This window comes from Neurospora crassa, linkage group VII, assembly GCF_000182925.2.
Source record: "Neurospora crassa OR74A linkage group VII, whole genome shotgun sequence".
NCBI classification, from domain to species: domain Eukaryota; kingdom Fungi; phylum Ascomycota; class Sordariomycetes; order Sordariales; family Sordariaceae; genus Neurospora; species Neurospora crassa.
Window position 1 is genome coordinate 3653069 of NC_026507.1, and position 27609 is coordinate 3680677.

The 27609-nt window shown below is 48.3% G+C and overlaps 11 protein-coding genes across 12 annotated transcripts; 8 read left to right on the forward strand and 3 right to left on the reverse strand.

The window, feature by feature from the left end:
• Positions 1-321: 321 nt before the first annotated feature.
• On the reverse strand, positions 322-3404 carry NCU08180 (high-affinity glucose transporter). Its single transcript, XM_954480.2, has 4 exons — positions 2970-3404; positions 2450-2896; positions 1970-2376; positions 322-1490 (listed from the first exon to the last, which is right to left on the reverse strand). The coding sequence occupies exons 1-4, from the start codon at positions 3388-3390 to the stop codon at positions 834-836; spliced, it is 1932 nt and encodes a 643-aa protein (XP_959573.2). The 5' UTR covers positions 3391-3404; the 3' UTR covers positions 322-833.
• A 1682-nt stretch (positions 3405-5086) lies between these two features.
• Positions 5087-6357, forward strand: NCU11382 (tyrosinase; the record flags this gene model as incomplete). The annotated part of the gene is made up of 2 exons (XM_001728018.2): positions 5087-5289; positions 5352-6357. 2 exons carry the CDS (start codon positions 5087-5089, stop codon positions 6355-6357), a joined length of 1209 nt encoding a protein of 402 aa, XP_001728070.2.
• A 529-nt stretch (positions 6358-6886) lies between these two features.
• Positions 6887-8938, forward strand: NCU11383 (hypothetical protein; the record flags this gene model as incomplete). The annotated part of the gene is made up of 1 exon (XM_001728019.2): positions 6887-8938. The coding sequence occupies one exon, from the start codon at positions 6887-6889 to the stop codon at positions 8936-8938; it is 2052 nt and encodes a 683-aa protein (XP_001728071.2).
• Positions 8939-10319: 1381 nt separating this feature from the next.
• Positions 10320-11242, forward strand: NCU08182 (hypothetical protein). The gene is made up of 3 exons (XM_954482.2): positions 10320-10559; positions 10640-10718; positions 10831-11242. Exons 1-3 carry the CDS (start codon positions 10364-10366, stop codon positions 10988-10990), a joined length of 435 nt encoding a protein of 144 aa, XP_959575.2. The 5' UTR covers positions 10320-10363; the 3' UTR covers positions 10991-11242.
• A 564-nt stretch (positions 11243-11806) lies between these two features.
• NCU17264 (hypothetical protein) lies at positions 11807-12764 on the forward strand. Its single transcript, XM_011397084.1, has one exon. It carries the CDS (start codon positions 12289-12291, stop codon positions 12529-12531), a length of 243 nt encoding a protein of 80 aa, XP_011395386.1. The 5' UTR covers positions 11807-12288; the 3' UTR covers positions 12532-12764.
• A 186-nt stretch (positions 12765-12950) lies between these two features.
• NCU08183 (hypothetical protein) lies at positions 12951-14291 on the forward strand. The gene is made up of 4 exons (XM_954483.3): positions 12951-13372; positions 13442-13548; positions 13612-13789; positions 13885-14291. Exons 1-4 carry the CDS (start codon positions 13001-13003, stop codon positions 14077-14079), a joined length of 852 nt encoding a protein of 283 aa, XP_959576.2. The 5' UTR covers positions 12951-13000; the 3' UTR covers positions 14080-14291.
• A 261-nt stretch (positions 14292-14552) lies between these two features.
• On the forward strand, positions 14553-15388 carry NCU08184 (hypothetical protein). Its single transcript, XM_954484.2, has one exon. The coding sequence runs from the start codon at positions 14621-14623 to the stop codon at positions 15290-15292; it is 672 nt and encodes a 223-aa protein (XP_959577.2). The 5' UTR covers positions 14553-14620; the 3' UTR covers positions 15293-15388.
• Positions 15283-17306, reverse strand: NCU08185. 2 transcript variants are annotated; one of them, XM_011396974.1, is made up of 2 exons: positions 17134-17306; positions 15283-16938 (listed from the first exon to the last, which is right to left on the reverse strand). In XM_011396974.1, the coding sequence occupies exon 2, from the start codon at positions 16683-16685 to the stop codon at positions 15525-15527; it is 1161 nt and encodes a 386-aa protein (XP_011395276.1). In that variant the 5' UTR covers positions 16686-16938; positions 17134-17306; the 3' UTR covers positions 15283-15524. The 2 variants fall into 2 exon arrangements, with proteins under 2 accessions (XP_011395276.1, XP_011395275.1); XM_011396973.1 differs by having other exon boundaries at positions 15283-16944.
• A 1063-nt stretch (positions 17307-18369) lies between these two features.
• Positions 18370-18999, reverse strand: NCU08186 (hypothetical protein; the record flags this gene model as incomplete). The annotated part of the gene is made up of 1 exon (XM_954486.1): positions 18370-18999. The coding sequence occupies one exon, from the start codon at positions 18997-18999 to the stop codon at positions 18370-18372; it is 630 nt and encodes a 209-aa protein (XP_959579.1).
• Positions 19000-20436: 1437 nt separating this feature from the next.
• On the forward strand, positions 20437-21063 carry NCU08187 (hypothetical protein; the record flags this gene model as incomplete). Its single annotated transcript, XM_954487.2, has 1 exon — positions 20437-21063. One exon carries the CDS (start codon positions 20437-20439, stop codon positions 21061-21063), a length of 627 nt encoding a protein of 208 aa, XP_959580.2.
• A 2097-nt stretch (positions 21064-23160) lies between these two features.
• Positions 23161-24893, forward strand: NCU08188 (hypothetical protein; the record flags this gene model as incomplete). Its single annotated transcript, XM_954488.3, has 2 exons — positions 23161-23965; positions 24127-24893. The coding sequence occupies 2 exons, from the start codon at positions 23161-23163 to the stop codon at positions 24684-24686; spliced, it is 1365 nt and encodes a 454-aa protein (XP_959581.2). The 3' UTR covers positions 24687-24893.
• Positions 24894-27609: the final 2716 nt, after the last annotated feature.

Consider the following 27609-nt stretch of genomic DNA (forward strand, 5'->3'; position numbering starts at 1 on the left):
ATACCTACCGGTAGGCGGTCAGCTGGCTGGCTGGCTGGTTGACACTAACAGAGATTGACATTAAGCTGGCGCGAACTGTGTTAGTCACGTCACCTACACAATTCGGTGTACTGGAGTTGTGCGCTTTACGTCCTCAACGTATGACACTCATCCCCCCGTTTGGATGGACTTAGAAAGTAAAATTGCTACACATATACTGGCATTCAGATGCTACCGCGTCGAGAAGAACCTCCGTGTTGTCCAAGCTACCTCTACTTTTTTTTCACCTCGTGATCCATTTGCTACCAAGGTAATTCAGGTCCTCAACCCGGTAGCAACGTTGAACAAGATATTTATTTTTCCAATGCAAGAGATACAAGGCAAGTGATACCCTCCCCAGTTGGCCATTAACAAGGATGAGAAGTCCTCGATATCCCTTCCCACCACAAGAAGTAAACTAACGTTAAGCACCGCGCTCGTGTGTCCCTGTCGATGCAGCACCCTACACCATTCTCTATCTGGGCCAAGTCTCTTTTGAAAACCCACGTATTACAGCTACATCTCATAACCAGCGGTAAATCCTTACAATTGTGAAGCCACTGCCCAGTTCTTGACCAATGACTCTGCTTTTTCCATCCCATGCCTCACCACCTGCGAGTCCTCGAAACGACTTCCCCGGACACAAACGCAGATTAGTCGCTTCATATACGCCTAACGACGTCCGATATCAAGGCATTCCCACTAAGCCGTTACGGTGCTTTTTCAAAACGGCACTAGATCATGCCGGGGCTTTGCCACCCCACTGATGAAATGTATAGCAAGAGCGTGGGAAGTCATTCTGTCGCCGCTGACATTCAACGCCCGAAGCTTCTTCGCGCTGGGTGGGGTGAACTAGTTCCACCTTCGTTGGGAGTCGTGCCCAGGGACGGGGCAGACCTGTTGGAAGCAAGAGAGGAAGACGGAAGATTCGACGGCGCAATTTGTGCGGACAAGGGAGAATGGGAATTCCAGGCCGGGTTCAGCGTAGCAGGGTGGGCGAAAGCTCCTGCAGGACGAAGGACAGCGTCTTGCAGAGTCTTCAGGACATCGTCACTTTCAGGAGGAGGAGGAGGAGGCCCAATCTTGGGAGCTGTAGTAAGATTAGGAAGGGTAGGAACAGCCTCGCGCTCAGCTCTCTCCGCGGTCTCAGCTACTGGAGCAGCCTCGGCCTGAGCAGGACTTCCACCAGTAGCCTTGTGGTATGTGATCTCCGTGAGCGGGGTTTCTCGGAAATGGACGCTCGGCCGCCACTTGCTGCTGTCCTTAGCCTTGAGATTTGGTGTCTGGTACATTTCGTCGATCTCCTCCAGAGATAGACCCTTTGTCTCATAGATGTAAAAGTAGACAAAGCCGACGCAGAGCATGCAGGCCGTACCCCAGACGAAGAAGATCTTTGACTGGAGGTTTGCGTACCCGGGACCATAGTTGACGAGGTAAGGAGTCGAGTAGGCGATGGCCCAGTTTACTAACCACTGTTGTTGGGTCAGAAGGTTAGCGATTTGAGTGTGATGATAACGCGCAAATCCTCAAGGTACAAAAATGCATCCGGGGCAGTGCATTGTTTCAGGTCATCAGCTTGTTAGGAGTGACACAAATCATCGCAACACATAACGGTACGCTGACAAGCTAACGGCAAGCGCCATAGCCTCCAGATAGTAAGGGCTTTGCGAAGGGTGTGGAAATGTCCCAAAGCACGGATTGCTCTACTCATCGACAGAGAGGAACAAAGGTAGAGGGTAAAGGCTTGAAAAGTTCTCTTCTATCCTCCACCTTACCCCCAGAATGTCATGGTAGTAGACAGAATCCGGAGTTGAAAATGAAGGAACATGTTTCTGATGTGTGGTTAAGAGAGAAGAAGAAAGAAAGGTAATTTGGGGTTCTGAGGAGGGCTTTTAAATCTCACGCGAACCGCTCTGATCTCGAAATGACGACATTGGGGGGAACAACTCACGTTTGTAGCTGTGCTAATGCTCAACATCTGCGACCGATGCTTCAGTGGGTACAATTCTGCAGTTACCACCCACGCCAAGGGACCCCATGTTGCGGCGAAGAAGGCAATGAACAAGCACACAAAAGTGATTGATGCTTTTTGAGCAGCAACGTTGAGCACGATAATGACCCCGGTGGCAGTCTGACTCGTTGTCGATGTACCGAGTGTAGCGACGATAAAGTGGCATATGTGCATGGCTACACCACCCCACAAGAGTAAAGGGCGGCGACCGAACTTGTCGAACATGAAGACAGCGGGGACCGTCGAGAGAACGTTGACTGTGGCTAGGATCATACTAATCAAGAAGGAATTCGAGATGCCCGAGTTCTCGAAGAATTGAGTACCGTAGTAAAAAATGAAGTTGACGCCTGTATAATTCTTCAAGTTAGAAAACGGTCATGGTGGAACAGCAAGGAGAACATGGGAGATGAAAAGACGAACCGGTAAGTTGCTGCAGGATTTGAAGTACCATGCCTGTGAGCATCCTCTTCAACATGCCCTTACGGAAGCAGTCCAGGTAGCTGCTGTTACCGAGTGACAGTTCATATTGGTAGTTTGCACGGATCTCTTCCATCTCCGCAAGGATGGCGGGATCATTGGGCGACAGGCAGCGGATTCTGGCCAGGGCTCGGGTGGCACGGGTCATGTCGCCTCGCTTGATGCAATACCTGGGAGTTTCGGGAAGGAAGTGCATGCCAATGATGAGAGTGAGCGAGAAGAGCCACTGGAGAGCAATGGGAATTCTGTACGAGCCGGTGTCCTCCCGTTCATGAGTGCCATTATTGACTATGGCGGCGAAAAGGATGCCGATGGTGATTGCAAGTTGATATACGCCTACGATCATTCCACGGATCCATTTGGGGGCGGTCTCGGATTGATAGAGCGGGACTATGAAGGGCGCGGAGTTAGCATACCACGGCCATGACTTTATGGAAAAGAAAAAAAAGGATGCATCACTCACCAAGAGCCGAAAGCAGGCCAACTCCAAGGCCGGCAAAGAATCTCCCGGCTACAAACAGAGGAATGGCGACAGAAATTACTTGCATGGACACGCCAAAGTTGAAGACCCAAGAGGATATGATGATACCCCATCGCCGACCAATCTTATCCGCCAGCAAGGGAGAAGCCAAAGCACCGAAGAAGGTACCAGCCGAAAGGATAGACACAATGAGGGAAGATTGGGACGGGCTAATGGCCGGCCTCCCATCAGCATCGATGTAGCCAGTGGAGAAACGCTCGTTCCAATATTTCATGGCAATGACGCCGCTGATGGTGCCGGTGTCATAGCCAAAAAGAAGACCGCCAAAGGCCACGAAGACGCCGATCAGAACGGAGAACCATACGGACCCCTTCTCATCGGGAGGGCGCTTGAATAGAACCATGGTGTTCAAATGGGGGCATGTGTATCTGTTGGACAAGAGAGAGAGCAAGTTGTGTTCAGGGGAGGAAGAGATAAGGACGGAAGGTTCTGAAAACCACCTTTTATGTATGCGATGTGTGTCGGTTGTCCATGTCCAACTCTGGGGCTTTTAACGCATGGCATAGCATGATTACTGTTGTTTACCTTGGCCAAGGTGTGGACAGTACCTATAACCTGCATAATGAATGATGTCTACAAGGTGGCTTAGGTAGGTATCCTCATGCTAGAGAGATACACCTGATTAACTGGGAGCATCACAGTCGCTCAATAACACTGCCGGTTGGTGAGCCTCTCAAGATGAGAGAGTATGGCCCGAGAAACCCAAAAGTAATGGCCACGGGCACCAGATTGAGTGCGATCTCGAGGTGGTCAAGGTCGAGTCTATCATCGAAGTGAATGCTAGGCAGTTCAAGCGGGTGTGGTGTATATCATTGTACGGACCAGGCACTCGGAGCCGGCGCCATTCCGAGAGCCGTTGTAGGACCGACCGGGAGACTTGGAACATGGCCGATGCGGTGCTGCCGTGCTGCTGCGTGCCATCCGGCGTCTCGGGTTGGCCATTCCCCACTGCACTAGGATACTTTGCTAACAAAACCGCGGGCATTTCTGTAGGGGACCAGTTAGTGCTCCATCTAAGCTGCCAGCAGCCAAGAATACAAAACCGGAAAGAAAGTCACAATGTGCGTTACTTTGCCTGCATTTCACTTTCGCGCATTCTGTACCAACATCCCGGTCTTCATTCCATAACGCGGAGGTCTAAATCATCTTCTTACTTGATGCCAGGCGCCAGCTAGCTGATGGCAGGCATTCGGAAACTGGTCCGAGAGCGAAGCCACCCATCAAGATGAGGATCAAGCCGAGACGCAACAAGGTGCTGCGGGGACATGTGAAGAACAGGTCAAGTAGAAGCGAAAGCGAAGAGGACTGAACTTGTTTGGACGAGTGGACTGCACTGCAGTGGCAGAAGCGAGGAAGCATTTCAAAATAGTGGGGGACGATGTTGCCTTGGAAGAAGAAGACGGATGGAAAGCACCTCCACTGCCACCTTCCCCCCATAGATCCAGGTCCAGACCATTCGGAGACCTTTTCATGTTACATGAGCTGGGATAAAGTTGTTAGCCGCAGCGTTTCAATCACCATGTTCTTCATGGTGATACAATCACTACACAATATAAGCATACGTTTATGAAGCTGACATCGTTTCCATTGCTACCATTCCCATCGAAAGTTGGTCCTGGTAGCGACGCCTGCAATCTGGAAACCGGCTCAAGACAGCCCAAGTGCTGGGTTAGTTGCAATCCAATTACCAGGCCAATGAGCCGGACATCTATCACTGCAAAGTTCTTGCGGTTAACTATAACTACGTGCCAAAGGCCCATGTGTATATCCCGTTTCTACATCACTCACAAGGTTGCAAGTCGCTTAATGAAGTTGTCATTATGTAGTTTCCATTTGTTGTCAGAGGCCCCTTTTGATTTGTGCACGCTGTACGTGATGGGCATCGTGGCGTCTCGGCACCGTGGAGTATCGTCGTACCAGGTGGTTGGACCCCGAGAATGGCTTGACTGTCATATATATCAGCTCTTCTCCCGCGATCTTGTCTGAAGATGATCGATACACCAGTTTCTTTTCTTTGCCCATACTTGTGAGCTTGCAAGATGAGGCTCTCAACCCTATCGCTCCTGGTTCTCCAGGCCGCTAGCACATGCATAGGACTCCCGATTTCTAGCACGCGAGACCCAGTCATTGCGAAAGCAAAAGCAGAGCTAGAAGTCCTTGCCCGCTCTGCCCTCCAAAAGACCCTCAAGGCGGCCAATGAAAGGCAGTGCACACCGGATAAGATCAAGATCAGAAAAGAATGGTACGCCCCACGAGCACCTATAAGCTGCAACCCAGAATATCCCATCGCTAACATCAGTCCAGGGGAGCACTCACCAAAGTAGAGAGGCTCGAGTACATCCAAGCCGTCCAATGTCTGCAGACCAAACCCTCCCGATATCCCGCGTCACTAGCCCCTGGCGCCAGGTCGCGCTTCGATGACTTTGTCGTCACCCACATCAACCAGACGCAAACCGCCCACTACACCGGCAACTTCCTCGGCCTGCACCGTTACTTCATCTCGCTGTATGAGCAAGCCCTGCGCGAAGAATGTGGGTATCGCGGGACTCAGCCCTACTGGGACTGGGCTAAGACCGCCGAAACTGGCCTCTCCGCCTCTCCCATCTTCGACGGCAGCGCGACCTCCATGTCCGGCAACGGTGTCTACATTCCCAACCAGGGAGACATTGTCCTAGGCGGCATCGAGGGTAGCAAACTGCCGCCTGTATACCTGCCCGCCGGCACCGGTGGCGGCTGTGTCACCTCGGGCCCCTTCGCCAACATGAGCGTGAACCTCGGCCCCATTGCCCTCGACGTCCCTGGCGGGGGACCGCAGCAATCGAATCCGGCTGGTCCATTCGCCTACAACCCACGGTGTCTGCGGCGCGACCTAAGCGATGCTGTGAACCAGCGCTTCGCCAACGCTTCCTCCGTCCGCCATGTCCTTTCCCAGGAGACGGTCGCCAACTTCCAGATGATCATGCAAGGCATCCCCGGGTCCGGCGACATTGGCGTGCACGGCGGAGGGCATTACTCTCTGGGAGGAGACCCGGGTCGTGATGTGAGCACGTCCCCGGGCGATCCGGCCTTTTATTTGCACCATGCCATGATTGATCGGGTGTGGTGGATGTGGCAGATGGTGGATGCGAAAAAGAGGGTGTACGGCGAGAAGACGGCGGTGGCGGGGACGAGGACCTTCTTGAACACTCCCGAGAGCGGGGAGACGACGTTGGATGATGTGGTGGATTTTGGGTATGCGGCGGGGCCAGGGAGGAAGTTGAGGGAGTTGATGAGCGTGGTGGAAGGGCCATTCTGTTATGTGTATGTATGATGACAGGGCTTGGCTTGTGTAACGACGTTGTACCGTGACGACTTGTTCCCGGATTGTTTTGGGCTGCTCGTGATGTCGAATCGGGTGTCAGAGCCCAGACTGCCGAGTGCAGCTGCCACTGGTGAGGACTGCTGACAGTCGGTATCGCGGCAGGCAGAGTTGTCCAGATAGGTAAGATAACTTGAAGTAAGGTAACGTAATTGGCACCTCAACAACTACACAGTAGCTCCATGCGGCAGGAACAATTAAGACGGAGTGAGAGCAAATGGGGAGGGGGTGATGCACCTTCCACCCAACGAGAGCACATAGGTATTGGGGATTGATGCCTGACAGAAAACTCCTTCTACCTACTTCATGCACCCCGCTTCATACATCCTGCAGTGATCTTCCTCTTGGAGCCTTTGCTTTTCACTCTTCACAGACTTTTCCCTGACCTCCATCTTTTGCTATCTGCCCTCCGCTTGCCACCAACATCATCTTTCGCGGTGTGAATACTACCTACCTCTACCTCTAGGTTGTCTCGTACATCATGCGCCTGCTTTCCACTCGAAAGTTTACCTTCCACGAATTCCACGAAAATGCTGTTCCTGAATACGCCATTCTATCCCATACCTGGGACGGCGACGAGGTCACCCTCCAGAATATGCTACAGTCGAATGCGAGGACAATCCTGACAAGCAGCAATCCTCCAAGCAAATATTGGAAAAAAATCCAAGGCGCCTGCCGAAAGGCACGCCAAGAAAGCTATGCCTACATCTGGATCGACAGCTGCTGCATTGACAAGACCAACAGCGCAGAGCTGCAAGAAGCCATCAACTCCATGTTCCGATGGTACCGCAAGTCGACCGTGTGCTTAGCCCTCCTGTCTGATGTGGACAAGTCCGACTTCGTGTCCGATGGAGAGCTGCAGAGGCGCGTTCCATCATCCTGCCGATGGTTCACCCGAGGTTGGACCCTGCAGGAGCTCCTGGCCCCCGATAATTTGGTCTTCTTCGATGTCAATTGGAAGGAGCTGGGCTCGCGTTCTGGATGGGCGAACTACATTTCCAAAGCTACTGGCATTCTTCCCAAGTTTCTTCTAGGCAACGAGCTGGACCCTTGCAAAACATGGGATCTTGAAGCCGTTCTTCGAGACACCAGCGTTGCAACCAAGATGTCGTGGGCCGCCAGCAGGCAGACAACTAGAGTCGAGGATCAAGCATACTGCTTGCTCGGCTTGTTCGATATCCATATGCCGATGCTGTACGGCGAGGGAAGAAAGGCGTTCGTTCGGCTACAACAAGAGATCATGAAGTCTACCGATGACTGCACTCTGCTAGCCTGGGGCTACAATGAGCCGCTTCTGGGAGCCCCAGTCTCAGAGATCCCCTTCCTTTGTCGCTGTTGTCGATTTGACCACTATTCTCACCTTCCAAGCCGTGCTTATCCTGATATACCCACTGGTCCCCGAGGTGGAGTGCTGGTTAAAGGCCGACTTCACAGAGACCTTGGCGGCCATAATCATGGTGGTCGGCCAAGGTCCCTCTTTGCAACCTCTCCCCAAGACTTCAGATTCGCCGGAGACCTTAAGCTTTGCGGTATACCGGAACACAAGCGACCAGCTTTTTCCACGAGTCAGCGTGGACTGGAGATGAGTTTGCCAATCGTCAAGGACGAGTCGCATGACCATATTGTCTATGGCCTGCTAGCCTGCACTTCCCTATTCGCACCGATACCGACTGACCTGCTAGCCCACGATTCCCGATGGGCAAAGATACCGACTAGCCTGGTGGCAATCCCATTGATCCGCTCGTCCATCATTGACGCTGCCTCTAAGGACCATGAAGACGAGTACGTGCAAAGCCCATTCTGTCTTCCTTGCAAGGTTCCCGTTTCCTTCTCCGACAAAGCAGAGAGGATGAGTATTTGCATCCGCAACGAAGATTGCTATCGTCGATTATGGGATTCTGCCGGCTATTTGGAGGGCCAATTGGAGAGGTCCTTGATATTCGACTTCGGACACCCGCTGGCAACTAAGAAGGGGGGAAGCACTTTACGCCTGGAGCTGATGTATCCCTTCCAACCACTGTACAGCATGTACTTTACGCTTCTGCGTGACAGCTGTCCATATAGTTCGAAATCTTGTGCACCATCCTACATGTGGCCCGGGGGAGCAAGCTTGAATAACCCACATTGGTGGTCGTACCACCTCGCTCGCCCTCCCTTCCAGTCTCGCACTTTCACAGACACTGGCCCGACTTGGGACGAAATTATCCACAAAAAGATCCAAAACGCGCCAAACAGCACCATTGCAGCTGCCCTCCTAAGCTTCGATCCATTTCCTCAGAGTCCTAAAAGGTCGGAGCAAACAAGAATCCTTCTGGTTGTGTCTTCTGATCTTTCTTGCCGAGTTAAGAATTGGGGGCCCTCCAGGGAATTCACCTTGCAAACTCTCATGGATTTTGCCACACAACCAGAGCTGGCGGGCCCCAAGCTGGAGCGCAAGCGCAGAGAAGTTGAGGATCACAAATGGTGGACAGAGGCACGTATTGTCTACAAACTCGTCGATGGTATGGAGCTGTGCCTGCGGACGTGGTGTTGAAGAAAGTAACGTACGAAACTGGAACCATTTACCGCTGGGTAACTGAAGATCCATATGACGATGCGAACTTATCACGTTATACAGAGCGAAGCGCGGAATGAGGCCAGATCTGTTGGAAGTCAAATTGAAGCATTTTCTCTTGCTCGTGAAAATGCTTGGTAACTGTCTGCAATCCCTCTGTCTGGCCTTGCCTAAAGGCATTCATCTTTTTGTCGGGCTTCAATCTTTGCACAAAGACCAAATTGTTACATTCCGCATACTCAGTCCACGCCTTGGTGATCCTGGTCAGCTGGAGAATTTGGTCTACGACCCAGGCAGCGACGGAGCTGGTTGTAGATTGCACATCAAGGATGCTCAGCCTGGCCGCCTTGTCATTTCGGCGGACAACACAAAACGGGTCATACACCACGCCTGGTGTTGAGAACGGCAAGGGTATCCAGTGCTGACGCGCTTGAATGTGTCACAGTCCAACCTGAGCAGTTGAGCTTCTTGTAAAGACTCGGTGGAAGGGGACGACTGGTATGTTTGGAGCCGACGACGGTGAGGCTTCGCGGGAGATCGGTGTCATCTCCACATTCCCCTTTAATTGTTGGCGGGATACCAATCGTTCTTGTCCTGTCATGGCTCATGCATTATGTTTGATGCATAATGTTTCAGGATTCCGGCAAGATCAAGGGACATTGAACAGCTTCCGTCTTGTGAAACGGGTCATCAAGCCGCAGCCAGTCAATATGGGTGACGGGCGCGGCAGGCAAGATCACACTGAATGATTGTGAGGAAATACATGGGACATAAGCCACGGTTCATGGGGGAATAAGGACGCTTTATATTTCTTCATAAATTTGATTGTTTTCGTTTCTTGCGCTGCCACCCGGTATTTACGGGAGTTTTCAGGTCTATTAACGGTGGCGATCCTGTGTCAGTTTGTGCAACTCCTGGAATTATTTTTCTCATGCCTAGCGTGCCATAAGGCCTGTTATCCGGTCTAGAAATCTTACAGCTTTCAACACCCCTTACCTCTAATCATTTTATATGAAGATAATGACAATTTTCAGGTCAACAGGCCCAAAACCCAACTGCTCAACTAGCGATAGTCATTGTACAGTGAACCGGCCTGAAAGCATCGTTTGTTTGTAGCTCGGCCGTTCCCTGATATCTTCCACAGAACGGAAACAAACGCCACTCAGTCTTCTTTGACACAGGGACCCAACAACGGGGCAGACAGCGGTTAAATTGATTATTCACGCAAAGAGATGATCATCCAAGGCCATTGGCGAAATGTTTTATAAGAGTGGCACAATATTGACTTGAATCGTCTCTGGCTCCCTCCAGGACACCCATCTTCAGCACTAGAAACGCAACGAGACCTCACCTTCACACATCGATAGCACAGCGAAAATTCGTCCACGTCACCAGATATTCACCATGCAGCTCATCTCTGTCCTTACTGCCTTCGCCACCTTTAAGGTCGCCGCCGCGCTTCCCTCGGCCGTCAAGGGCGCCAACGACCTCGTGACCCGCGATGGTCTATTGGGTTCCAAGCTTTGCACCGACGTCAACTTCACTGGGAACTGCGAGACCATTACCAACGTGGCCGATGGTCTGAAACCTAACCAATGCAGTGCGTCCGATTTTAAGGTACTTTTCCACTTACGCAAGTCAATTACTAACATGAACAAACACCCTTTTGTACGGACGTAGTTCTTCTCGACTCTCATCTCGCATCCAAAGGGGTCTCCTCGATTCAACCTCTTGAGAGGTCGTGGTGCACTTACTACCTGTACGTTATTCTTTTGGTCTCTTCTCCATTCTTTCCTTCTTGTCATTAGGATTTGGAAGGTCAGGTGTGAGCGTTTAGTGGTTGACAGACATTCTCGGAAAATTACATACAGGACCGCCAACTGCCAGGATGATAGCTCGGACAACTGCGGACACTATGATGCCACTTCTCCCATTGACGATTTGACGAAGGTGAGCCCGACGAATTCGAATCACCAATGCGGGGGGAACATGGACAAGAAGATTGCCAGTTTTATGTGCCGTCCTTTTTAAAGAGGAGCGCCCGTGATCCTTTGAGGTGGGATCCATTGAGGTATTGAGTGATGTGAAAGGGAAGAAGGGATTAATCCAATGAGGTGTTGTGCACAACAAACAATTTGAGACTGTTTCACAGACTGGGCGGCTGATTGCTAGGATAAGCTCTCGCATCATACCGCATTTTCTATGCCGGGAAGCAAGCAGGAGCGAGCACGTATGTACGATGCACCGTTAATGTCAATTAGGTATGCTTCCAGCAGTTTTTGCCAGACTTATGAAGCCCTCAACATCTTCCTGCCAGCATCCAACAAACATTCTCATCAATACCTACACTCCTGGAAGTAAATTGCGTCAAGATGCCAGTAGCTCTCTCTAACATGTGATTCGTTGTGCCCAACTTTCGACGGCATCACGCAACTGAGATCCCTATATGGTTTCCTTGGAAGAAGGGTAGTTTTCAAGGACACATTCTAAGAAGACGGTTGACGGGTTCGATATCCAGAAACCATGTGTAGGGGGCAGAGAGGGGCGTCAATTTATAATATCGACTCATTTGCATTTGTTTACTTTAAACCGACTTACCTAGGTAAGAATTCACCGAGAAAGAATTGTGAAAGCGGCAAGCACAGTTGAGATGGAAGGCAGGTATTCTTCTCATAAAACTGGCAAGTGATAACTTATTCTCGTGTTGGACGCCTTCCTTCCATCCCTCAGATTCGAGAATTGACTGCCTCACCTCCTTATCGTGTACAAAACCCGATCAGCTGGCTGCCTCTCTCACCATACAAACATCAGGTACCTCCATTTATTTTTTTTTCAGAAGACAACAACAGCAACAACAGCAACCACTTCATCAATTTCATATTTCATAGCTCATCATGCACTCCATCTTACAGGCACTACAACTCGCTTATCTCATCGGCCTCACCTCCTCCTCCTTCATATCAGCAGCCGTCATCCCCGTTTCCATCCATCTCTCCCGCGACACCACCTCCAACGATACTTCCATCGACGACTCCTCCGACTCCTCTTCATCCACCGACATACTACCCAACCACTCCCTCACCTCCACCTCCACCTCTTTCACCTCCCTCAACATCGCCCAAGCCTAACCTTCCTTCTGCCCCTACGACTCCCTCACCCAACCCCAACCTGTCCTCTCCTACGACCTCTCCACCGCCCCCCTCGCCTCAGACTGCGCGCACATTCTCGACATCATCAACGACACCCAGCCCCGCGGGTACTGGACGTTTGACACTTCTGATCTCGAAAAGGGGATCACGCTAGTCGGGTACGGGAGTTGTGCGTTTGAGATGATCAAGGATGGGGAGGTTAGCGAGGGTGATACTGAGGTTGAGAACAATAAAAGGACAGAACAGGTCAAGTGGGGGGTGGAAGAGCTCAAGTTTTATTTGGGGACGTGGTTGCAGAAGCAGAGACATGGGAGGCTGGGGGCGGTGGGAGAGGTGGATTGTTGGGTGGAGGGGGAGCAGAGGAAGGAGGAAGGGGGGGTGAGGGTTAGGTGGATGGTTGTGCGGCGGCAGCAGGAGAAGTAGGTAGGCTGAGGACGGGACGTGGAGGAGGGAAGGGGGGAAGACTGGTGGGTTATGGTTGGTGATTATGAAGGTGGTGGTGGTGTTTCCATTGCTCGAGTAGAACTAGGTTTGTTTGGTGTATAATTTGGAGGAGAAGCGTGGTTGTTACAATTGTTGTCTTGTGTTCAGGGATTAGTTCTAGACAGTAGTACCTTAACCTTGTAGGTACTAGTCTTGGGTATCACATATCTGCCTAGACCTTGGTGCCTTCCTCTTCCGGTTATTTAGTGCAGCCATGGCAGTGTGCCAAGAAGTGTCATTGCCTCGGTGTGTGAGTCAGCTCGCCGAGGTTGAGCTGGGGTTTGGAGACGACGACTTCGTTTAAATAAAGCGCCGAGGTATGTGCAACAGGCCTTCGGTGTGTGCGAACCGGAATCTTTCACTCCTTTTGCTCCTCGACCGCGTAGTCAGAACACTCTCCCAACTCACCATGGCCTCGGTAAAGCAGTTGAACGACGTGCCTCTCGACACTTGGGAAACCATTGCGAGCTACTGGGACAAGTCCATTGGAAAAGATGGCAACATCTACTGGAAGAAGCTGCAAGAGCCGTCACTCCGTCGATTGCTGGGGGATCATCTCGGAAAAGAGTCCTGTCGTGCGCTGGACCTTGCGACAGGGAACGGGATTTGCGCTCGATGGTTGGCGAAGCACGGAGCGAGAGTGACCGCCACTGACGGAAGCGAGAACATGGTCCAGATAGCCAAGAACTGGATGAAGGGAGAAGAGCGGAGTGACAGCGTTGACTTCACCAAGTTGGATGTCACACAGACAAAGGATTTTGACGCTTTCATCGCTGCCACTGTATGTTTCCAATTTTGGGAAGCTTCCGCGGCTGATCGCTGATATCGCTCGCTCCTGGGCGGCCAACAGGGCGAGAACATGTTCGATATCGTCCTCATGAACATGGCCATCATGGATGTTTCCACGCTCGAGCCACTCGTCCAGGCACTTCCGAAGCTCTTGAAGCCGAATGGAGTGTATGTCGACCTCATCTCGGGAGACTGAAACCGGTGGCATTGACTGATAACCTTCCCATCCAGCTTCGTCGCAACCCTTCTTCATCCCGTCTTCATGACCTCCGGAGCATCTCGCAATGTCGATCTCCGGTATGACGGTGAGACCGGTGACCTCGAAGTCGTCAGGACCAAAGTCATCAAGAACTACCTCCACATTCCACCTTATAAGGGTATTGCCATTCCTGGACAATCAAAGCGACAGGTAAGTTCCGTTGTTGTTGACTTGCCCAAACCGTTTGATGGGACCGAGATGAGACCGGAGTATCGCCAGCGAGCGAGCGAGCTAACCAAGCACAGCTCTACTTTCACCGTCCAATGGATGAGCTCTTCACCACCTTCTTCCAGGCCGGTCTCGTCATGGATGCCATTGAGGAACCGGCATTCTCGGAAGAGGACAGGGAAGAGGGCAGGGTCGAGTCAAGCCGAAATTACACGCAACTCCCGGCAATTCTCAGCTTCCGCATGCGGTTGCCGTACAAAAACGGCGCGTGAGTCGCGATGATCTTCGATGATTTTTGCGACATATATCGATGGGTACGGTGCTATAGAGTTGTGGTTAGCCAGTGATGGATGAGAGAGAGGCGGAAGATGAATGTCACCCGCGCGGAGTTTGAAATGAGACAATTGCTATGAGGACGGGGGGGGGGCTAGAGCTTATAAGTCCAAGAAACTATTGACACATTGCTGGACAATCAGCTGATTTCAGGCACCATTCCGACGTCATGCAATATCCGGCGATCGGATCTAGAGAGAAAGTGTGTATTGATCGTCGCTCTCAGCAGGGATTAAAAACGGAAACCGACATTCGGGACGGCACGCTCACCGGCTCCCCGGGGAACAGGGGGGGAGGGAAAGTTCATGATATCGGCCAGAGGTCCTCCCCCACGGAGGTTTCCCCCCACGATCTAACAGCTCGTGATAGACATCTCATGTGGAGGACTGAGTTATTTTAGTGGGAAACTTCAGGGAAGGATGAGAAAAAAGTAAATATGAAAAGAGCCTCACCTCCCGGCAGAATGAAGCACGCTAGTTCATGGCACACATCAGCTTCATACCCAACCCAAAGATGGACCCTGACTCACACGCAACCAAACGACGTCGAGTCGTCGAAGACACCGGGACCTACTCCGCGGAGTATCAACACCAAGGCCAGCATCACTACATTGATGCCAAGACAGCCAAGACCGACCCCGTACATCCTCCATCTACCAGTGGCATTCCCAGCGGAGACTTTCAGTTCACCGCTTTCCAAAACACCTCGACCATAACAGGACTGTCGCCAATCAGGTTCGAAGACTTTTTGAACGAGCCGACTGGCGAGACACCGCGCCCGGAAGAGCCGGAGGAGCCTGGGCCGAACAAAAAGGAAGATAAAGCTGAGGAAGACGTCAGTGTCAGAGAGCGTCACAACAGCATTGGGAAACGATATCGAAACAAACTCAACGAGCAGTTTGAGAATCTGGAGGCGCTCTTGTCACAGCAGAACCCCGAGGAAGACTACAACTCCAGCTTTTCACCAACTCAAGCCAAGAAACGCCAAAGGGGACGGAGTATCAACAAGGCCAGTTTGCTGGAGATGGCCAAAGTGCGCATCAAGGCCCTCACTGAGCAACGAGAGATGTTGATAGCCGAGGTTGAACAGCTGGAGAAGGAGTTAGCGGAGGAGGCAACAAAGCAAGCGAGTGGAAGCCGACACCATGAGTGAGACTTAAGTGATGTAATTAATCCCAGACAGATAGAGCCTTTCAGTTCTTTTCCCCCAAAACAACAATAACGAATAACCATTTCCAACGAGCACGCAGGCCATGAATCCCAGCAGCATCAAATGGTCCAACTGAATCTTTCCAGTCCCAAATCGGCCTCCCACAATAACCTCCCCGTTCTAATCATGACCTCATACTTCACAAACCAACATTAACCCTCTTCCCAGTCCCCTTTCAAAACTTCTGGCTCTTCCTAACCTTTAGTCTCGGCGGTTCCGGATGCGGCGGCTGAATCGCGACGGGTATCATTGATCTCCTCTCCATATCCTTGAAGCCTCCGTTGCTATCCCGCGGCGTCTGTATGGCGACCGGTATCATCGACCTTCTCTCCACCTGCCTCACACCCTTCATTTCCATATCTCTCTCCCTATCTCTTTCCCTTTCCCGTTCCCTATCTCGTTCTCGTTCTCGTTCCCTTTCCCTTTCCCTCAGTTCCCTATCCCTTAGTTCTCTGTCCCTCAGATCTCTTTCTCTCAGGTCCCGTTCTCTGTCCCTCTCCCTCAAATCCCTCTCCCTTTCCTTCAGGCCCCTCTCCCTATCCCTCAGCTCTTTGTCCCTCAGTTCCCGATCCCTCAAATCCCTCTCTCTCAGATCCCGCTCTCTCAAATCCCGTTCCCTCTCCCTTTCCCTCTCCCTCAAGTCCCTCTCTCTTAGCTCCCTCTCTCTTAGCTCCCTCTCTTTCAGCTCCCTCTCTTTCAGCTCCCTCTCTTTCAGCTCTCTCTCTTTCAATTCCCTTTCCCTTTCTCTCTCCCTATCCCTCAAGTCCCTATCTCTCAAATCCCTATCCCCCACCCTCTCCCTCTCCATACACCTCTCCCACATCTGACTCCGATGATGCACCCTCTTCGGCACCGTCACCACCCACCCCCTCCACCCGCCCGGTCCTTCATCTTTTTCCACCGGCGGTCCCACCGCCAATCCAATCACATCCGCCACCCTTTCCGCATCAAACACGTACTCAAAATGCAGCTCGTAACTGGTGTCCGTCTCGCCCGTCATCTTGTTGACCACGCGCACCACCAGGATATCCTCAATGGGGAACCCGCGCAGCTCGACGGTGCCGTCGTCCCAGGTTTCCAGGCCGAGACCGTTGTGATGATCCCCACCCCTTGTTAGTGAGGAAGTAGAGGGGGAGGGGGAGGATATCATGTGTGGTGGTGGTGCTGAAGGGAAAAGGCGGGATTGCATGGCCGAGATGTGTTGGCGGCGGAGAGAGGCGAGGTTGATGCGCTCGCGGTCGCCGGCGGAGGAGGGGACGAGGTAGTTGATGCCGAGGTGGCGGCGGGTCGGGGACTGGAGGTTGATTTTGAAGAGGTCTAGGATTAGGGTCGGCATTTTTTTTAGTTTTTTTTCTTTTTTCTTTTTCTTTTTTTATGGTGATTGTGGTAGTGATGGCAGGTGAGCTTCAGTCGTCAAGTGGCTGCGCACGGCGCGCGAGTGAACTGGGTTGGACCGCGTGGCTGATGATGGTGATGGCGTGGACGAGTAGTGTAGCGGGTGCAATGGCGGTTGAGGTGGCTGGATAAGGTAGGTATGACGCTAGGAAGCAGCCGAGAAGAGAGAGAGGCGCGATACCGAGCGAAAGAGTCTGAGGCTTGAGTGAATCGAGTTAGCATATAATGTAGCGTGCGCGGGAACACACGTTTTGCTTTGGCTAGTCGGGATGTTTGATCAAGGCACGCAGCCTAATCAAGATGGCAGACGCAGCCGGGCAGGTCAAGGTGCGGGCGCCGGGCGGTGTGGAGAGCGGGACAGTGGCCGGTGACGGACATCAGATACTCACCGTGGACACTCGCTGAGAACTCTGGATATAATGGGAATGGGGGCTTGAGCTTGATCAAGGAGAGAAATCAAGAAGTCGCCGCCACAGCTTTCTGCGTCAAGGTTTTCCCACTCAAAGTTGAGGAGCAGAAAAGCGTTTGTAAAGTCAAAGGAACAATCATGCCATCATCGTCGTGGACGTTAGGCGTTGTTTGGGTCTCAGTGCCCAATGAAGCGCTCCAATCCCCGCCAAGTAGCGCTGTCCACAACCAACGCTACCAACCAACCCGCTAACCAATCGGCTTGCGACCGGACCGGCGGCGATCTGCAGGGTCGTGGTACCCGCCCCAGTCCCGTCTCCATCGTTGTCTCGACGGGCTGGAGACCTACGGGTGGTCTTTTACATCGGTTTGATGCCGAAGGAATAACGTTCTTACTTCATTGTTACTCTACCTACCTACCTAGTCCCTGAATCCGACGATTCTACGGTACATCATTCGTCGATGAAGCGAGCACTATCGTACGACCTACTCCAAAGCTTCACATTCCGTCCTTTTGGTTGTAGTAGATACATACATACATTCACTCGATGCTGCGGCGGTGAGCAAGAACTCATATAAGTGATTATGGACACTCCAAGCAGTGGAAGACCACAAGTACATAGCCATATACGCTCACGCTACTGATGAACTTGTCATCGCCATCGGCCCAGAATTTCTTTGAGTCCCTGGGAACGTCAAGAGACCTACAAGCCAGCCCACGCACAAGAACCAGGGCGTGGAAGCGAGTACACTGGATAGGTATGAATTGGTCCTACGTTGAATGGGTGTCAAGTGCCTTTCTCATCGCTTTCGCTGTGCCCTGCACAAGAACTTGTTCGTCCATCTAGAGGATGTCAATCTCACGATGGGGTATACATAGAGGTATCTACCCGTCCCTCGCTCCCACCTTTTTAAGGCCTCGCCAGACCTGACCGCAACTCATAATTTGCTGTAACGGCAAAATTTGTTTAGCAGAAGGGCTTTCTAACGAAGGCTGTTTCCAAATCGTCAAATTTTGGTATTCACTGTCTGAAACTAATAGTAATCGATAACGATTCAGAAGCCGAGAACACGGGCGGCCATCAGGCGGCGCGCTACTGCAATTGTTTCGTCGTGGTTGCGTGCCCCTGACTGACGAAAATGATGATTTTTACTCGAGTTCGATATGGCATCCGCAAGAAGCAGTGTCTGATTGATGAAAACCTAGACATCGTGCTCTACTGTGCCCTCTTGTTGTTAACCTCTAAAACTTCCCTCCACCCCAGGGACTGCTCAATGTTGGGTATGAAGCGGCTGTTCTCGCTCAACGCTGGGCTTTCCTCCTTGGGCATTACCGGTGGAACACATTCCAGGACACAATCCAGCACAATCCCGCAGCCGATGATGTTCCGAAGCATTTCGGCATCTTCTGGCTTGGTCGCTATGACCTGAAATCCATCCACTAATGTGCGAACACTTCGTATCGGAAGACCTTTGAGCTTGACAGCGTGATGTTGTTCGCTGTCCATGTGCTCAACAATGTTGACTTCCCTGAGCTTATCCGACTTCCCAAATATTATTTGCCCCTGCATATACCCCATATGTATCCTCCGCGTCCCTTGGATGGGATATCGGATGACCAAATCCCCCGTGTCCGGAGTACTCGGCCGGTCTTGTCGTTGGGGAGGCTTCCTCCCCAATATCCTGTTCCAGATAGTCCACAAGCGTCTTGTGCGCGTCGTGGACCTCGAAGTCTGATTGGTATATGTACTGGCTGGCGGCTTTGGCTTATCCATCGAGAAAATCAGTCGTATTGTGCCATCGGACTTAGTGTCAGAGGACGGGATGCCCAGACGTAATGAGGACATAGTAGGTAGATTATAAACTCCATTGGTTCATCAGCTTTGCTAACATCTGGCTGTGATTTTAGTGTCAAGATATATACCTCTTTGTATCACAAAACCTTATATTGGCGATGGAAGAGTAGGTAAATTTCGTGAGTGATATTGCTGTGACAAAATCAAGAAACACAGCACAAGCGCGTCTGGGGGGGCTGACAGACGAGGAAACAGGATGCAGAATTCATGCGTGATGGCGAGGACCTTGTGTTCTATAGCCCAACGGCTACACGTACTTTGGTTACCTATCTTACTCTTCCATGACTTTCTTCAACACATTGGTAGAGGTAGGTAGGTAAGTTGTAAATTAATAGAGGGCGGAGCGTGGCACTGCCTCACCCTAAACGCTGTAGAGGTACCTAGCTGCATGCTAGGCACTTTAAAAGTAGCCAATCCTTCTACGTTATCAATCCAGTGGCTATCAATGGGCTGGTTTGATGATCGCCCTGACCAATGAGCATGGACTACGTAGCAAGCCTTGTGGTGTTGTTGCTGCCTTGCCCCCTTCAGCTTTTAGTGATGGAGTAGAATAAGCAAGGAAACGGCCAAACAATTGGTTACGGCAGAGAACCGAAAGGTACTGTTGACCAATGGCGCAGGGGATGCATCCATGTTGAGGATCTCTTGGGGCAGGACTGGTAAGCGGTACTGGAAAGGCATACTGGTAGAGTACCCAATGTTGGTTGTGAGGCTTCGTTTTCGAAATGGGCGGAGCCGAAGACTTCTGGATAGTTACCAAGGGAACAGATGGAAGATAAGAGAGAGGAACTCGTGACTCTGTGATAGAATTCCCTAGGGATCGAATTCTACTCTCTGGTCGCTCTTCGACAAAGCATCACTACACGAATTCAAAATAAAGCAGAGTTCCATCCCTCGATAATACGTCAGTCTGGTAACAATACCTCTACAATTGCAGGCGGCCTACCTCTAGCCATGGATGACCAACTTACGAACGGGCAACCAATGGACCAGACGCATAATATTCCAGCACCAACGGCAACCGAAGGAAACGATGATGTTCTGATTTCGAGGATCTTGAGCGATACATACAACAGAGGTTTCATCAAAATCATTTCAAGACAAAAACCAGGAGTATTGGGTCGGATAGATTCTTTATTTACTGGCTTTCGAGACGTTCATCACCGACAACCTCTCTCAGAAGCTAACTTTGGATTCTTGATCCATTTTGGCGATGTCCAACGACTGTATATAAGGTCACTGCACGCCAGGCTGATAAGTATGGCGGTCAGGGTGCGAAAAAAAGGCCTTTCAAGAAACTCAGAGGGCGTAGTGGAAGGATTGGATCAATTCGGCGCTGTGCTCAAAAAATATAGTAAGCTCCCGTCCTCTATCAATGTGCCCTGCCTTCTGTCTAGACGATGACATCAACTGACTGCCTACACTCAAATGACAGTTCGTGCCGTGCGAGATCACGAGTACATGGCCAAATTTGCTCTAGAGCGTAATGATCCGTTCATCGCTACGAGCCGAAAGCACAATGACCGCATCTTTTTCGAGGCAGCACTATTCGACGAGGGGCTAGATCTGGAGGATTTTCTTCCCGCTGACCTATCTCGGGCATCCAAAGCAGGGAAGAACACCCAGCCCTCATCAGCACCTGTGGACGGGGAAACAGAAGGTGAACGGCGTCACAGAGAATGGATAGAGCGCCTGCTCAAAGCCTCCATTCCCACTGGGCCATGGGAAACAGGCGACCTTGACAGTTCACGCAAGTCTGCGTCTGGCCTTGTCAACACACGAACTGCATCTGCCAAGATAGCCTTCTGGGAAAGAGTCGGTGCTGCAGTGATTGGTGGCGCATTTCTCATTGGCCCTATGTGGATTCTGGCTTTGGAGAGGAACCTGCACGTCCATCTCGGGGTGGCGACGGGGTGCGTGACTGCGTTTGGACTTTCGTGTTCATTTTACTTGAAGACGGTGGACGGAGTCTTTGCTGTTACTTTGGCGTATGCGGCGGTCATTATGGTGTTTGTGGGTGTGGTGCTTGAGGAGGCCGGTGGTAAAGGGTCATGATGTCAATGAAGGGAATGTCCCGCGTCTCTCTGAACAAAAGTCAAAAGAAACTGAAATCTTGAATTGAATATAGAAGTTTAAGAAGTTAGAAACAGAGAGAAAATGAAAGCAGATTCACACAAAATCGAAGTACTTCCGGAAATTTTCCCGTTCCAGGGGCGGTCATCACCCTTGTTTGCGTCCCTTCTCGCACCTTCCGTCTCTCCCTTCCTCTCTTGCTCTTTCCCTCATCTTCTCCCCGTCTTTCCTCCTTTCCATATTTATTTTATCTTACTTAGGTACCTAATGGAAGTTTGAGACCATGGTTAACGGTCTTGCAGCGGCCCGATGGTTTGGCGTCCTGTCGCGGCAGCCGTTAGGAACTCTCGACGTTTGGATATATCAACCGATGGTACCGGTGTGAAACCGTCTCTATTGAGATACATCACCCGCCAAACGCTCCCTTGGACTCCCAGTCATTTCCTTTCATCTAGCTTCTCGTGAACGATACGTATCGCTGCGTGGGTTTTCAAAACTTTTCCACTCTTCACTATCATCTCGTATCTTCGTTGGCATCAGAAAGTACCAGCTTCCATTTTCCGGCCTGGGATTACTTCCAAATCCAACCACCTTGGCAAGCCTCTCTGCATCCTCAGAGGATCGGAAATAAAGCTTGTACGACACGATCTGTGGCGCTCCTGAGTATTTGGCCACTTTCGTGATTTTAGTGAGGCTTGTAACACGTGCGCGTTTGACCACAAGGCTGCCATTCTCCCATTCTTCGGTCCTGAGAGATCCCTTGCTGGGTATCCTGTCACGAAGGCATTGTTTGTGGCGACGGCGGAACGAAGCAACTTCCTTCATTTTCTCGTCGGTCTGGTGATTAGGAATCTTGTATGCGATTACCAGATCGTAGGTTCCGTGACGGGATTTCGTAGGAAAGAGTTCCCATCTTAGGGTAACCATAGTGGCGAGAGAAAAAGGGGCCCGAAATTTCTGATATATGAGAGAGTTGGGTACGAAGCAGATGGTGATGCCCCTTGATCCGTATCTGCTGGGGTGAAACCTGCTACGCATCAAGCGACAGTTAGCAATTGCTGCACGTTGGTGTTTGCAGACCTCGAATGAGAGAGAACATCAGTGCCTACCTCTATCTTGAAATCTATTCGCCGAGGTGACTCAAGGCCATGAAGGTCCTTGTCCCAATGCCTAAACTCTCTCTTTCTCGATGCTCCTTGGCAGATACAGCGCCACTGGTGGTGAATTCGATGCTTCAAATAACTGAGGACAAATAATAAGTTGCAGAAATCGGTTGATACGAAACGGAAGCGAAGATGAACAAGACACATTTGAGTACCTGAGTAGGTAGACGGGGTGAAGGAATTGATATATACAGATCTAGACATGGAGCCGCCACTGGAGGTATCAATCCCACAGGGATCGAGACCGGAGCCTGAGGCATTGCGAAGCCAATTGTACCTATCTTGCTCCCGCCCCCGTCCATGCTCTAGATCAGAGTGTAACCCCAAAGCTCTAAAGGCACCTACGTATCTGTGTTACCTCACTCTGGGTGCAGTCCAATAACGTTGTCATCGGATTCTCGGCCGGATGGCGCATGCTGACATCAATACAGGCGTTATCGTGATGGTGCAGAGAAAGGGCCGGAAATGTGGAAGCATCGAACAGTGTCAGATGTTAAGGTGGCTTTGTTTGTACTACCTACACAGCCTTTCCAAGATTGCCAAATGGTGATACTGCCCGCCCAATGCAGGGCGTTATGCACACTCGACTTCTGTGCTGCAGTGTACTTGCAGAATCCCCGGCCTATCAATCCAACCGTGCCTGCCTTTCCTAAAGCTGAGACCGTCGCATGAGCTGGAGGTTTGTTGGCCCTTACATTCCACCAGTCTCTACCTCTAGAGATGCACAACTTATCTCTACCAGACCGTTCCGTTGATTTTGAGCCATTTGAGCTCAATATCTTTTTCATCCCGTCCACACCCCAACTTCATAGGTCTTTCAAAGTCATATTAACGGGTCAAAGTAATCGCAGTTTCTGTGCCAGTTTGTGGTGGTCCTAGCCCTGGTACTATTGTACTCCGCGCAACTGATACCAAAATGTTGGAAGACAATGAGGAAAATGATGATGTTTCTTCTCTCGAAGCAATGGAGGTAGAGGTACCAGTCGGAGTACGTGAGCGACCCACAACTTCCCACGCCATCAGCGCCAGCAGTTCTCAGCACTGTGGGAGCAGAAATCCTGTCCAAATAGTGCCAGCAAATAACACGATATTACGGCGCAGCACCTCATTCGAAAGCCTGGTAGAAGAAGAAGAAGAAGAAGAAGAAGTTCACGTTCGCACGCGACCTACCACTTTTCGCTCTTCCCGACATGAAGAGAATCCGCCTCTTCACAAGTCTGTCCATCAGATTGGAGGCAGTCAGACACAACAGCAGTTATCTCCAACGCATACGACACAAACCGACGATCAGACCAATGGTACTTCAAACAATGTTGCGGGCACATCAACCTCAAATCAAAGGTCGGATGATGATTGCGATAAGACCCAGCACGCGGCCTCTCCAAATGGAATTGACAAGTGGGATACAAAGGATGATTTGCACATATGGCAAGATATGCGGGCAAAGATATACCAGAAAAACCTTATTGAGCTCATTTCACCACAACGGCCTGGGCCACTCGGTTACCTCGACAGGGTGTCTGCATCGATGGTAAATAAACAGGATAATCTGTCGGACGCCGACTTTGGTTACCGTATTCACTTTGCCGACTTGCAAAGGATACATATCCAGTATCTACACAGCAAACTGGTAAACCTGGCAGTCTCCGCGCACTTCAACGGTGATGACTGGAGACCGGGAGGGAAAGCAGAAGAAATCGGCAAGGTACTCAAGGAATACAGTAAGTTTTTTTCCCTCACCCAGAGACTCATCACCCCCCCCCACCCAAAATAAAGGGAAAAAAAAAAAAAGAAAAAAAAGAAAAAAAAAAAAAAAAAAAAAAAAAAAAAGGCAAAAGCCCAGCCAGATACCTAGCTTACAGGACCTTCGATACACCCACAGTCCAAGCAGTAAGAGACCACGAGTACATGGGCAAATATGCCAGGACCTCCAACGATCCCTTCATCGCCACCAGCCAGCGGCTCTACGACAAGAAATTCCTCGAAGCAGCCATGACGAGGAACGGCTACAAGATGCCCGAGGACTTCCTACCTCCACCTCGACAGCAATACGAACAACAACTCCCGCAGCACGAAGCACCCATCCCACTCATCGAGCGCCTCAAAAGACACTCGGTCCCCACCGGTCCCTGGGAGCGCGATAACACCGACAAGCCAGCTCGCACACTAATCAGCACTCGAACCAAGGCGTGGAAGCGAGCCTACTGGACCAGAATCGGCGCTGCCTTGATTGGTGGTACCTTCCTCATCGCTCCCATGTGGATTCTGGCCTTACAACGGAACCTCTTCGTGCACCTTGGTGTAGCGACGGCGTGTATCGCGGCTTTTGGTATTTCGATTTCCCTTTACTTGGAAACCGTCGATGGGGTGTTTGCGGCGACGCTGGCATATGCGGCGGTGATTATGGTGTTTGTGGGTATTGTGATTCAGGAAACTGGATGATCATAAGACATAAAACAGTGCGTGATGTGAGACGAAGGAAGGAAGGAGAGCAATGGTTCAGTTGGAAAATTGTTCGATTGGTGGCTTACCAAGTTGAAGAGAAAACGACAGACGTGCCAGCTCCAGCTATATGAGTTCTGTACAGATGAAAACCTTGCGTGGGGTGCATGCACCTTCCTAACGTCCCAATGTTATCAAATATTGTCGGCGTGTTTTTTTTGGGGGGGTGGATTGTGGGAGTGGTCAGATGACCCGACCCCATACCCAAAGCTTCCTAACCCAGTGGTCCGTACATTTACATAGAAAATCGATCCGACCTACTAAAATAAAAAATTAATATAGTTACTACAAAACGTATTCGTACGGAATTACTTTAATAGTAATATTAAGTAGGATTATTTCTCCTTATAAGGCTTACAATCTCCTTTTATCTAACGTTTTAGTAATATTATTATAAATAAAATTAAATTTAATACTATTAATATATTTACCTATATAGGGAATAATATATATATAAAAGTTTCCCTATAAAGAAAAATCCTTAATCGCCTATAGAAGACTTTCCCTATAGAGAAATAACCTATTTGTAGAAGGATTTAATACCGATAGGGCGCTATAAATATAGTTAAGGATTGAATAGCTTAAGGGTAATTTAATTTATTTTTAATTTATTTCTAATTTATTTTAATTATCCCTACTATTACTAATTCTGATACCTTAATTATAATTATTAAATTTAAATTTTAAATAAGGAAATTATAATTTCCGTAGGCTTACTTATATTGTAATAGAATTCGTCCTAAATAATATAATTCCGGCCTTTACTATTATTATTATAATAGATAGGGGGAGGGCCTATAATAAATTTATAATTAGTATAAGTTCTATAAAATATATTTTAAAAATTTATAATTATATTTAACCGCTTTATATAGTATATAAATAAATAGAGTAGAGGAATATATATTATAGCGTTGCTTATATATTTTCTTTATCCGTTAAGTATTAATTTAAGAGTTATTAGTAATATATTAGGGATACGTTAGAGGTATAATTGGGAGATTTATATTCCTATTCTTTTAAAAGGGCGTTTATATAAGACTATCTACCTCTTTTTCCGTTTTATTATTTTATTAGTTTCCTTATACCCTTCTATTTTTAAATTCTAATTATAAATCTATTAAATCCGAATCTTCTTTATCTTCCTATTATTTCTCCTATTATATCTCCTACTTATCCTCTTACTACTTATCCTCTTACTACTTCTCTTAATATATTTCTTATTTATCTTCCTATTACTTATCCTCCTATTATTTCTCCTCCTACTACTTCTCTTACTTATCCTCCTACTATTTATCTTCTAGTTACTTCTCCTACTATATTTCTTACTTATCTTCCTATTACTTATTTTAAATTAAAGGCGAATCCGATATATAGGTTTGGAGGGCGTTTTTAGCCTAAATAATTAAATTTAATTCTCTATCGAAACCTATTACCTTACATTTCTTAGGAATAATTAGGTATAAAATCCTATTAAGGATAGGGATGGTTATAGCTTGATTTGAAGTTATAAAAGCTATTAGATTTTTATATTATTTTAAATTTATTTATAATTAGTTTAATTATATTGAGATTTTATAGCGTTAGGTTATATACTAATAGTAATTATATAAACTTTAATTTTAATACCTCCGATTAAAACGTCCGGTAAATATTCTTTAGGAATATTATAAATACCCTTTAAATATTTAATTAAATTACTATAGGTTATAAATATAATTTAGTATAGTTAAATATTAATTTTTATATTAATTTTAATAACTTTTAAATTTTATTTATATTAAAATTATATTAAATATCCGTATTATAACGATTTAGTTTAGGCTCCTTCTAGCGGTAGAAGATTTTATTAGGGGCGACTATATATATATTCTATAGAAGTTAGTAAGGATAATTTAGGGATAAATTAATAATTAATTCTTATATTTATATATTTATTAGCCTCTAAAAGGGGTACTACAACCTAATACTTACTTTTATCCTTAAGTTTAGTAGGTTTCTAATTACTATTTAAATATTCCTTATATATATTAGAGGTTGTAAATTTATAGTAAATAGGCGCTATTTTATAAAATAAATTGTTAATTACCTTTAATAGATCTTATAGTAGTAGTAGGGTAATAGTAGTAAAGTAATAAATATTTAAATAATTAAAGAATAATTAAACGAAAAAAATTCTAAAGAAAGGATTGAAATTATTCCTCTTATATTAATAAATATATATATAATTATATAATTTATATTATCCTATACTTATTATCCGTAAAGAGGAGTAAAATATTTGATAAAATCCGTTGATTTACCGACTAATTTTGGATAAAACTCTAATAAGTCCGAGGAGGTCCAAATTTATTCGCTAACTTATTATATAATCTAAGTTTTTTTTCCTATTAGTACTACTATATAGACTTTTATATAGACCTATACAACGCTTACATATAAGATTCGATATTGTAGTATAATTAATATTTATATATATTTTCTTTTTAAAAGGCTACTAATTCGAATTACTTCTTTTTAATTCCTTTTTTCTTAAATTTCTTTTCTATTCTTTATTTTTTCCCTTAAAAGATAAATTTAATATATACAACTTTACGTAGACGAAGCTACTATATAACTTAATAGAGGGATATATAACGTTTAGTAACGATTTTTTTATATAAATAGAATTTTACAATTCATTTTACAAATAAAATATAACTTCCTCGGTAATAATATTACCTACTTATTTTCCACCTAAATATATACATATAAAACTACTAATAGATATTTCCTATAACGAAAGTTTTAATTACATTTTTATTTAAGGTATAATTCCCTATAGGAAAATAATAAAGGTATAATTCCTTATAGGAAAATAATA

Bases quoted from the DNA above. Each gene is read 5' to 3' on its own strand.
- NCU08180 (XM_954480.2), bottom strand. From the start codon at position 3,390: ATGGTTCTATTCAAGCGCCCTCCCGATGAGAAGGGGTCCGTATGGTTC. The intron at 2,377-2,449 runs GTTCGTCTTTTC...AGAATTATACAG, and splicing joins AATCCTGCAGCAACTTACCG to GCGTCAACTTCATTTTTTAC. The intron at 1,491-1,969 runs GTGAGTTGTTCC...ACCCAACAACAG, and splicing joins GCATTAGCACAGCTACAAAC to TGGTTAGTAAACTGGGCCAT.
- NCU08182 (XM_954482.2), top strand. From the start codon at position 10,364: ATGCAGCTCATCTCTGTCCTTACTGCCTTCGCCACCTTTAAGGTCGCC. The intron at 10,560-10,639 runs GTGCGTCCGATT...GTACGGACGTAG, and splicing joins TCTGAAACCTAACCAATGCA to TTCTTCTCGACTCTCATCTC. The intron at 10,719-10,830 runs GTACGTTATTCT...AATTACATACAG, and splicing joins TCGTGGTGCACTTACTACCT to GACCGCCAACTGCCAGGATG.
- NCU08184 (XM_954484.2), top strand. From the start codon at position 14,621: ATGGCACACATCAGCTTCATACCCAACCCAAAGATGGACCCTGACTCA.
- NCU08183 (XM_954483.3), top strand. From the start codon at position 13,001: ATGGCCTCGGTAAAGCAGTTGAACGACGTGCCTCTCGACACTTGGGAA. The intron at 13,373-13,441 runs GTATGTTTCCAA...GGCGGCCAACAG, and splicing joins ACGCTTTCATCGCTGCCACT to GGCGAGAACATGTTCGATAT. The intron at 13,549-13,611 runs GTATGTCGACCT...CTTCCCATCCAG, and splicing joins CTCTTGAAGCCGAATGGAGT to CTTCGTCGCAACCCTTCTTC.
- NCU08185 (XM_011396974.1), bottom strand. From the start codon at position 16,685: ATGCCGACCCTAATCCTAGACCTCTTCAAAATCAACCTCCAGTCCCCG.
- NCU17264 (XM_011397084.1), top strand. From the start codon at position 12,289: ATGATCAAGGATGGGGAGGTTAGCGAGGGTGATACTGAGGTTGAGAAC.